Source organism: Thamnophis elegans, chromosome 1 (assembly GCF_009769535.1).
Source record: "Thamnophis elegans isolate rThaEle1 chromosome 1, rThaEle1.pri, whole genome shotgun sequence".
Taxonomy (NCBI): Eukaryota; Metazoa; Chordata; class Lepidosauria; order Squamata; family Colubridae; genus Thamnophis; species Thamnophis elegans.
In genome coordinates, this window is record NC_045541.1 from 66,382,660 (window position 1) to 66,394,053 (window position 11,394).

Genomic DNA, 11,394 nt, shown 5'->3' on the forward strand with positions numbered 1-11,394 from the left:
TATCTTTGATTCAGCATAGCCTTTATTCAAAATATCATAAAATTATAAAAATTAAAAATGATAATATTTCCCATGTTTTTGCAATAAGTATCCTGAGATTCTTGAGTTTTTACACAGACATATACAGACATGTATTTCATATTAAATTTTGGAGTTTTGGGAGGGAGAAAGATGATCCTAATTCTAAATTATCTTGATTTTTGCCTTATAAGGTATTAAAAAAGATCTTCTCAGTCATATTTTTCACTAGGGAAAGGAAACCCCAACATATAGTTTTTCCTTTATGAACATTTGTTCAGTGACTGAAGTTATAGTGGTGCTGCACAAATGATACTTACCATTGGCTCCCAATATTATAGCATTTGTACTGCCCCCGCAGTCACATACTCAAAATTTGGGAGCTTGGTAGGCTGCTGCATTTACAACCATTGCATATGATTCAATTCTCAACTCTCTATTCCCTCCCAATCTCTAGCCTTTTTCTACCCTGACTCTGCCACTGCCACCTCCCCATGCCCCCTCCCCACTATCCCAGCTGATTTTTCATATCTTCTTCCTCTTGCTGATGAAATATGCCTAGCCAAGGCAGCTACTGGACCTCCACAAGACTGTGCAAGGCCTCCCTGATGCCATGCAAGGAATTGCCGAGGCCTCATAAAGGGCCAGCAACTGCCTCATCAGGATTAGGAGGAAAATGGTCAAGGTCAAATGGGGCCCGATAGGGATAGGGAGGAGGCAGTGGGTGGGGGAAGTTGAAACCAGATGACCCAGGAAACCCTACTCCCACCAACACTGACAGAGAAAGCCATTAGAATATAAAATGAGAGCAAATCTCACTCCCTGCTACACTGATCATGTACCTGGTTTGGATAATGGAACATCTGCAAAGAAACAATCAAGCTCAGAAGCACTCAAATGACCCATTCTTCAGACTAAAACATGGGCCCCCATTTACTAAACGTGAAAAGCAATCCGAGGACATAATTCACACAGTCTTTCCAAGGCCAAGTTAAAACATTACAGGACCAATCCTAAGAAAATGTTAGTGATGTAGCAGGAAGTTGAAATCTAAGGCACTTGAGATTCATAGTCTTTGGCACATACTGTAAGGGTCACAGTGAAAGCAAAGTAGGAACTACCCTCTGATATCCCCAACTTCTTCCGCAAAGGCCTCCCCATAGGCATGTTGTCTCCTCCGCCGAGGGCAGTATGGTGAGCCATCAGGTTCATTGCCTTCTGCCTCTGCCTCCCTCTGCTCGCCCTCTTCCTCTTCTTTCTCTGAATCAGTTGCATCAGAGTTCTCCTCCTCCAGGTAGCGGTAACCTCGCACTTTGTGGCGAGGCTTGGGAATCTTAGGGAGACGGTGGGGAACACTCTGGGATATCTTACGTTCCATCCATACGTAGAAGAACACGGCAGCAACCAAAGTAACAAGCAGGATGGATAATTTAGCCTGGAAGGAAGAGCCTCTGTTAGTTACCAAACAGCAAAATTCAGGTGCTCCTGTATTTTGTCCTGAACCTTGTCCAGAAGGAAGAGAGGATTCAAAGTTGCACAAAATACCTTGCCTTGCTTTCGAGTTTTTCTCTTTTATTGCCAAGTGTGAAGGAATGCAAATATAATCAAGGCAAAGTTGAGTTTCTTTCTAATGCTTTTCTCTTTCTCAGGCAGAGTAGTCTTTTCTGTCAGTTTTGCCTTAATGGTTTCATTATTTCACCCTTCCCAGGTCAGGTTCACACTAGACTGAAAAAATTCTTCTCCTTTCCCACTTTATGTCTTATTCTTTGACATTTTACCAAAGAATAAAATAATCTGCTCTATCCTTTGACCTGTAGAATTCTCTTGCCCGGCTCCCTCACTCACCTTCATGGGCATATCAGACCAGCAATAAACAACAAACATGGCACAGGCTTGCCACCAATGGTAGATGGTGAAGATGAAGTCCTGCCGTTCTTTGTCTTCATAAAGCATTCCCAGAAGTGCTACAGGAAAGGAATGATACATCATCATAATTGTGAGACTAGATTTTTCTTTCGCTCTCTCTCTTTTTATTCCCATCAGCAATCCAACTCTAGCTGGCTGGAAAGTTAAGAGGATTGGGGGGTGGGGGGATCTGGCTAACAAGAAAGCACCCCAATGTGGAAACCACTGATAAATAATCTATCTTTTTCTGTTAGTGTTGCTTGTATCTTTAAAATTTATATTGTTTTATTTGTTTCCTAGTATAGTTTGATTGCTTATTAGTAACATGACTATCACTAAATGTTGTATCTTATGATTCTTGATGAATGTATGCTATTTTATTTTTCTTTTTGTACACTCAGAGTATATGCACCAAAGACAAATTCCTTGTGTGTCCAATCACACTTGGCCAATAAAGAATTCTATTCTATTCTATTATGTTCTGTTCTAGTGAGGTTGTTCGAGTGAGAAACAATTCAAAAAGATTTGTTGGTTCCAGGAGAGGAACACGTGACATGGAGCAATTTTATTTACTTACTGCTGAGCCCTGTCTTGTTGAGGGCACTGCCAAGGCCCCAGAAAGCGGCCACCAGGTAGATTATGGGTGCTTCAGCTAAATTTTTGGCTTGAGGCTCCCAGCAGAAGAGGGCAATCAAGATGATGGCATGAATAGAAGCTCCAGTAAGGAGGGGGACTTGACGAGGCAGCCTCAGCATAGTTAGTACCAGAGTAGAGCCAACAGCAGATGAGAGTCCATAAGCAGTGAGAATATAAGCCATGTGTTCCAGGCCGATAGAACAGACACCATAGTTCTGTAACAGATAAGGAAAGAAAGCTTCAGCTTACAGACCTCATTGTGGGCTCAGTCCCTCCTATCTGAGAAGCTTACACCTACCAAAGTAAAGCCAGTGCAAAGGAAGAGCACTTCAAAGCCACTGTAGATGAAGAAGAGGAGGAGGCAGCGCAGACGATAATCTCGCATGTGCTTGAAAGGAAGCTGGAAGATGTTGCCCCATCCAATGTTACGCAGGTCAATCTCCTCCGTGGGGCGATAAGCAGAGCCACAAAGAAACAGCACCTGTGGAAACAAAAGGCCATTTGGGTATGGCAAGGACAGGGAAGAAGGTAGGTCTCTTGACTTTCTCCCACTTTCCCCATATCAGTGAAAGCAAAAGCTTTGGATCAGGGAAATATATTTTAGATCATGTTGCTCATATTGAGTAAATCTGTCTAAATAGTAGAGATCACAGAATGAACACACCCAAAATGGAGCCAGTATTTTCAATGGTAAACCTATCCTCCGGTTTAACTCCATCCTTTTGTAAGCAAAAAAGAGAAGTACATTATTTCTGCTCATCTTTACAACTGTAATGCGGATAGTCCTTGACTTACAACTACAATTGAGCCCAAAATTTCTGTTGCTAAGTGAGACATTTGTTAAGTGAGTTTTGCCCCATTTTAGACCTTTATTGCCACAGTTGGCAAATTAGTAACCTGGCTGTTAAGTAAATCTGGTTTCTGCATTGATTTTGCTTGTCAGAAAGTTGCAAAAGGTGATCACTTAACCTTGGGGCACAGTAATGGTTGTAAGTATGAACCAGTTGTCAATGACAATATGATCATGGGTATGCTGCAAAGGTCATAAGTGTGAAAAACTGTCATGCGTCACATTTTTCAGTGCCCTTGTAATTTGAATGCTCACTAATTGAACCGTCATAAGTCAAGGACTACCACCCGTATAGATTAATATATTACTGGACAATTTACAACCTAGTTATTTTTGTCATGGTGCAGCAGCATAGCTGCATGTTAGTGTAGGTGTCCATGTTTATATATATCCTCCTACAGGTGTGTAATGCCTTGGGGATCAGAAGTTGCTAACCCATGCAAAACAGCAACCTGTTGCTCAACCAGCACTTTTGATTATTCCAGATGGGAATGAGGCTATCTTATAGAAGGCAATTCCACTATCTAAAAATAGAAAGTTAGCAAACCCCTATTATTGATTTTTAATGCTGTACACCGCCTGAAGTCACCATGTGGAAGTTGGGTGGCCATATAAATCTATTAAATAAATAAATCTTTGCAGTACATACCATAAGCATGGAGAGGAAGGCTACTCCCATCAGCACACTCTCCACTATGATGAGCTCACTGCTGCGAGGCAATTTATGGAGAACTGTGGTGTTGAACCCAACGAGAATCCCGTGGCTTGCAGCCCCTAGAAAAGAGAGAGATCTTGGGTTACGGTAAGTGGAGGCCCCAGTTAGACAAGCAGTGGAGAAGAGAATGAGATAGAGCTACAAGTGATTAAAACTTCCCAAGGGAAAAGCCAATTATGTTTCAGCCTGGCCAAATTATAGCAGCCCTCTTAGCTACTCACCACAAGTCTTGACATTGGAAAGTGTGTGGTTCAGCTCGAAGAGATAGTTCTTCAAGAAGAAAAACATGGGAAACTGGGCAGAGACAAAGCTCAACTGGAAAACAGGAATGGAAGAAACTGTCAGCTTCATTAGTGGTGGGAGAAAAGAAAATTAAAAGCCACACAAAGGACCTTTCCGAAATGTTGAGTTTAGCAATAGAGCTGTCATTTCTCAGTTGACAAGATAGCATAGGGTGCTATCTACCATCTCTTCCTCCCCAAACCCACTAGGTTGTCTTGGCAGAGTTCTTACAAAGAAGAAGCCATAGAAGACAGCCTCGAAGGTAATGATGTAGGAATTGTAGGCCCCACGTGGTGCTCGTTTCTGCTCCTGGACATGTTCCAGCTTGTAGTTCACATATTCATAGTATTTCTGTGCCATCCTGTTGGAATAGAGGTGCAGAAAAAGAGGTTATGGGTTTACCTGGTAGGACCAAATGTAGTTTCCCTTTCCCAGGAGACTGCTGAAAAAGCCTAAGCTAAACTGTATACAGCTCCTTCACTTGGGAGTAGCCATGAATTGCTTACACAGAGCAGAAGCAGCCAAAGTAGAGGTGGTATTCATCAGGTTCTGACCAGTTATGGAGAACCAGTACTGGAAAATTTTGACTGGTTCAGAGAACCAGTAAATACCACTTCTGACTGGTCCTGCCCCCATCCATTCGCTGCCTCTCGAGTCCCAGCTGATCGGGAGGGAATGGAGATTTTACAGTATCCTTCCCCTGCCATGCCCGCCAACCACACCCACCAAGCCAAGCCACGCTCACAGAACCGGTAGTAAAAAATGTTGAATCCCACCACTGATCCAAAGAGTTGGCAATTTATTTCCCCCTACCACCATTTATAGAATACCTAGGTCAGTCTGGGAAACAGTACCACAGAGGAGACCTATCAAGCTGGCAGAAAGTTGAATAAATATGATAAAGCCAGCCTTGTAGCTCCTGCCCAGACCAATCTTTGCAATCTGGCTCACCTGAGGATGTAGTTGCCCAGAGATGCCCAAAGAGGTACAATGGCAGCCCCAATTGCCACCGCAGATGGTACCAAGGTATAGTAGCGCTCCCAGTAGTTAGTGGAGACAAAAAGTGCGTAGATGCCCACTGCCAAGAACAGCATCCACTTAGTGCCAAAAAATCTGGAAAGATAAAAGAGAGGGGCCTGGATTCTGCATATTGTGAATGTCTGGCTTTAGAGCTTTTAAAGTTCTAAAACCACAGTTCAAAGAATACATGGGGGGGGGGGAGAAGAAAGAAAATTGATCCAGTGCAGAGCTTTACCTGATAAATATTGGAGTATAGAGAAATGCGGCAAGGGGTGTGACGCTGATGCCCAGCAGCATTTTGCTATCAATATTCTGTAGCCCAAGGTTGCTATATTTCACCTCCCGGTAGGTCTCATCATAATGTAAGATGAGCTGCATCTGAAGCAGGCCTGTGGAAGACAACATGGAAACTCAAGGATTAATCCTTTTTGACCTTGGTCTGTCATTCAGCTGCTGTCTTCAGACCTGTGTTCCTCCATTGCAGTAAACCACAAATTATGGTTTACAAATCACAAAGACTCAGTTTTCACAGCATATCAATCCCAAACCAAGCAAGCCAAGTTATGTTTCTGCATGATGTGGGAACTGAACTACACCGTGTGCACAATTATTAGGCAAGTGAGTATTCTGACCATATCCTTTGTATGCATATTTTCCACCTCCAAGCTGTATAAACTTGAATGCTTAGTGGATATAAGCAGATTGGGTGATATGTATAGTATTCAGTGTATAGTGATGCTGAGAAAAAAAACAAAAAACAAACCTTGTTTCTTCAGAATCCTAATCTGCTTCATCCTATTAACAAGAAGCTTATTGCATCTGAGACTTAGCTATCTTTCCAGAGTTAACTCAGAATCAATAGAATGAAAGCATAACACATCTGTCTGAATGTATTCCTGATAGTTCAAAACCCAGCTACAGATTCTTACAGATTCTGCACATCAGTGGTGGGTTCCTACCGGTTCAGCCCAGTTCAGTCGAACCGGTAGTGGCATGCTGGCCTGGGTCGGAGAACCGGCAGCGACACAGGCTGGCCACGCCTCCAAACCGGTTCCCGGTTGCCGCAGCCTCCACTGCTATCTTGTTTTTGAGTTCTGTGCATGTACAGAACTATTTTAATCGAACTGCGCATGCGTGCATAGCGCGCCCACGAAGCATGCCCATGAACGAACTGGCAGTAACGCCAACTAGAACCCACCCCTGCTGCACATCATCTCCAAGTTCTAGGCAATAACACTTCCAAATCATTCTATTATTTCTGAAAAATAGAAAAGTAAATGTCTAAACTAACATCCCTGCAATTTATTTGGGCACAAGACTGATTCTCGGCAGATCTCCCCTGCTTAACTTAGAAGTATAGCAAAATCTGCAAATAGAATCTCATGCAAATCTAACAAAATGGTCATGAGCTGGGTTCCTTTGAAGTAGTAGGTAGGGCCCAGGAAGCAGAGTTAAAATGTAGCTGGTCTTCTCTGTCATAGTGCTATCTTACATAATAGTCTCCCCCTCTCCCTGCAGTACAGAATGGTGCGACCCTATTGGCCTTCCAGAAGGCAGTGAAGACCTGTTTGACTAGGGACAAAAGAACAAGTACTCTTACGAAAGATTGGATTTTTTTTTTGCTGAAAACAGACAAAATAAACCAGTGATTTCTGGTTGACTAATGACCCTGTTGACTAATGATTTAATCTGAATTTTTAAATAAATAAGGTTGACTGTGTAAACAAGGGAATTATATAATTCTACAGGGGTAGAAAGATAAAAATTTATATTTGTGAAAAGAAGATCAGAAAATACATCTTTAACTTTTTCTCTTTTTCTTTATCTGTACTGTTTTAACGCGTCTCTTTTTCTAATTTATATATTGGGTTTTTTTGTTTAATTATTTGAAAACTCTCCCAAAAATAAAAAAGAGAAGGCAGTAAAGACTGGCTTTTCTCCATAAGGAGGCCAGGAACTTAATGGAGTTCTGGCATGCTTGCATTTGATCTGAGTGTATGACATTTTTATTGGGGCCTTGACTGTATGCTTTTTGTTTCTTTAAGCTGGTTGTGATATTTGCGTTGTGCTTTTTTTTTTTTTTTGGCCGCTCATAATTTTTCTGGTAGATGGACAGCCTTGTAAATTTGTCTAACAATAAATTAACAAACAAATCATTCTATGGCAGAAGGAAAGAGTGGTAACTCCTGCAATACCTACCTAGAAAAACCCCATAGGTCAGCATTCCTGCTATGCTGGCTGCCAAAAGGTTCTTGACAACTCCAAGACGCTTACGGCGGAAATACTTTCGTTCTTCTTCTTCTTCATTGTATTCTGCATGAGCCCCCACAAAGTCCTCCAGCTGAAGACAGAAGCATCAGTAAGGAGTTAGGGAAAAATGCTCTGGGAAGTGGTTATGATACACGGAGACAGACATATTTCACAAAAGCGTGAAGGTGACCTGTAATCAAAGCTAGGATTACAGCCAAGATGGTCAGTAATGCTCTTAAAAATTCTATTCTCCGATGTAAGTCTGGGGAAGGCATGCAAGGAATGCAAGTAACGTATTTTTCAAAATATAAGATGCTCTGAAGTATAAGACGCACTTAGCTTTTGGTGAGGAAAACGGGGGGGGGGGGGGGGAATCTGCCTGCCTCCCAGCAATTTTTCTCCAGCAAACAGTACAGAAGATATACACTATTTGTGGTGTTACATTTCAGACTATACTTGTACAGATGCTGTTAAACATCAAGTTCCACTTTCAATTTGGCCTCCCGATCACCAGCTGTTTCAGGCTGCAGGGATTGCCGCAGCCTATTGCCGGTTCTGCAAGCTCCATTTTCTCCATTTGCTGCAAAGAGGTAAATTGCTGGGCGGCAGAAACCAAAGGGTGGGGGCCGATGGGTGGGTGGTGCTACATTAGGTGCATGACACACCTAAATTTCACCCTCTTTTAGGGGGGGAAGGTATGTCTTATACTCAGAAAAATACGGGTAGTTTTAAGTGTTGAGGAGCATATACACAAGCACATATGTACATATGTATGTATAGGTAAAACTTTTAGTATGATTACAATACATGCAGATGGCTTCTCCAGAAACAGATGACGAAAAAATTGCTACACCCAATTATTATTTTGCTTCATTGAATTTTATTCACTGTCTCACTCAATTTTTTAAAAAATGTTGCTTATCATTTCTATGAAATAGAATACATATGGCATTGCTGCAGAGAAAACTGCGTTTAAGAGAATTAAAAGTCCTTAGGTGGCATTTTACCATCAAATCTAATATATGTACATTTGTTTCCTAATGGTTGCAAATGACTCCATTAAACAAAAGGTTTTTTATTGTTTAGATAACATGTTAATAGGTCTATGGATGAGGCTAGCTTTATCTCATCTTGTCGCTTTTAAAGTGAAACATTCTGCTATTTAAATGTTGTGTTCAAGAAATGATCATTCTGTAAAAATGGTGAAAATGGAAAAGAAAAATGCAAGGATTGTATCCAATCACGTTCAGAGCAAATTTGGAAGGTGCATGAAAGTACTAGTTACAACGAAGGATGAAATATCCTCCCAGCACTTATAAAGGCATAAACATGTAAAGGTAACAAAAGTTGCTTCTAATGCCTTGACAAAATACTGCAGCTTATGCATTGGGAAAATGCCACAGAGTATTCCAGCTCTAAAACAAACACTTCCCTGAAAAAGCCATGGAAAAAGGTTCCAACTTGTAAGAAACTGCATATTTATGTGGTGAAAATCTGGTTTAAAGCCACACTGCAAACTATTACTTCATATACATACATACACACATACTGTACATACACATGGTAAGACTGGGCAGGCTCCATCTTTCCAGCACTAGTTCTGAAAGAATAAGAATGAAGAAGGTAATCACTTGTTACACGTTACCTCTTCTCCCCTCCAAAAATCTATGTTCCTTAAACTCTGTAAACAATTTACAACAAATGGAATACGGACAAATGCACATCCCACATAAGACAAATTTCCTCAGAATAACTTTTTCTAGTCAGGCAACTGATGGAATCTGAAAACTCATATTCTGAGGAGCACCAAGTTGGGAAAGGCTACCTTAGATTTATCAAAAAGCTAAGATACCCTTAAGCCAGGCTGGCCACACAGTGATTTCCTAGCCATATCCATATTGTGAGTGGATTTTCCTCCCAATAATGTATAAGTGATTTTCCACTGTCTTTTTCTGGGATGCTTTTATGACTTCCCAGATAGCGCCAGAGCTATCTGGGAAGCTGGGAATGTAACAGCATTACCAAAAAGGCATTAAGAGTTGTCAACCTAATCTTGCCAATCTTCTACTCCGGCAACATAGTACTGCAAACTAGGACATACAAAACCTTTGCTAGACCAATTCTCAAATACAGCTCGTCTGCCTGGAATCCACACTGTATATCAGATATTAATATAATCGACAGAGTCCAGAGGTATTTCATGAGAAGAGTACTCCACTCCTCTACTCACAACAGAATACCCTATGCCACCAGGCTTGAAATTTTGGGTTTGGAGAACCTAGAACTACGCCGCCTACAGTCTGACCTAAGCGTAGCTACAATGTCCTACCTGTCAATGACTACTTCAGCTTCAACCACAATAATACACGAGCAAACAATATAGACAAACTCAAGGTAAACTGTTCCAAACTCGATTGCAGAAATACTTCAGCAACAGAATGGTCAATGCCTGGAATGCACTACCTGACTCTGTTGATACATCCCCAAACCCCCATAATTTTAACATAAGACTGTCTACGTTGACCTCATGCCATTCCTAAGAGGTCTCTAAGGGGCCTTAAACAGACCAGGATGTCTATAGTCCCTGTCCTACTGTCTCCATTTATTTGTACCCATTTACTGTGTTCATATTTATGTTTATACTTATACCTGTTATCTTTTACATATTTGACAAACTAAAATAAATAAATAAATCTAGAGGTCATATCACTTGGCTTCTGAAGCTGGAGTCGCAGCTGGCTAGGAGGACGACGGTGTAAAGAGCAAGCCAACCTCATCCAGCTCCTGGATGTTATTGAGCAAGGAAGGCATTTCTTACCTGTACATTTGCCCCATTCCGAACAGGTCCATTCATCACGTCATCAATTTCGCGTCCTTCAGGAGGTCCCCCGCCCTCCCGCGGCTCTTCGTATATGTTGCCGCCTGTAGGAAACATTCAGAGGAAACGAAAGTCCAAATAAGTCCGCGCCGCTGTGTCGGAACTGCTCTCTGCCTCCGACAGGACGGCAAGCCTTGTCCTCGGATTCCGAGAGCGCAGCGTTTCTCCCTTCCACAAAGCACGCTCCCTGCTGTACTCCCCCCTTGCTCCCACACCTGCTGCGTTTCCACTGAGCAGCGGGCAGCAAGGGAAAGAAATGCGCCATTCAGATAAGGGCTAAAACGCGAGCTATCTTCGGGATCTAGGTTGCTCTGAACTGTGGGGCACGGCAAGATCGCGTGCACTATAGAGTTTCTGTACTTTTTAAGGACAAAACCAAGAGCAGAAGCCCCGAAAGAGACGCGATGACTGGGGAGATTGCCCTTAATCCCCTTCCATATTCCCCAACCCAGAAGGGGCTGGGGTGGGGGACGTACCTTCCTCCATGTCCGATCCCGCTCTATGGCCAGCTTCCTGCAAGCGCGACGGTCCTCGCAGACTGAAGCAAGATTATAAAGTCGGTTTTTAAACACGATCCTCCAGAACCAGAAGCACACAAGATTCACTTCGCTTTTCCGCCTCGGGTGGGATGGGCTGGGAGCTACGCGCATAGAAGTGCTCTCTTAAAGGGATAGGACAGCCTAGCGCTCGAGGGTTGCGCGCTCTATCTCCCTGGGGTGCGAAGGAGTCCCAGCGACTGTTTTTTGCTAATGGAGTGGGTCACAGTTGACTGAACTGGTAGAGCATGTTAACATATAAATCATGATTTACAAACAATAATTAGGCTCGCACAACAGGTGT

The 11,394-nt window shown here is 42.4% G+C and overlaps 1 protein-coding gene across 1 annotated transcript; it reads right to left on the minus strand.

Moving 5' to 3' along the window:
- On the minus strand, positions 1-11,188 carry UNC93B1 (unc-93 homolog B1, TLR signaling regulator). The gene is made up of 12 exons (XM_032218278.1): positions 11,031-11,188; positions 10,495-10,598; positions 7,626-7,767; positions 5,662-5,815; positions 5,358-5,519; positions 4,638-4,767; positions 4,346-4,439; positions 4,059-4,183; positions 2,858-3,040; positions 2,501-2,774; positions 1,864-1,982; positions 1-1,453 (listed from the first exon to the last, which is right to left on the minus strand). The coding sequence occupies exons 1-12, from the start codon at positions 11,038-11,040 to the stop codon at positions 1,136-1,138; spliced, it is 1,815 nt and encodes a 604-aa protein (XP_032074169.1). The 5' UTR covers positions 11,041-11,188; the 3' UTR covers positions 1-1,135.
- Between the last annotated feature and the right edge of the window lie 206 nt (positions 11,189-11,394).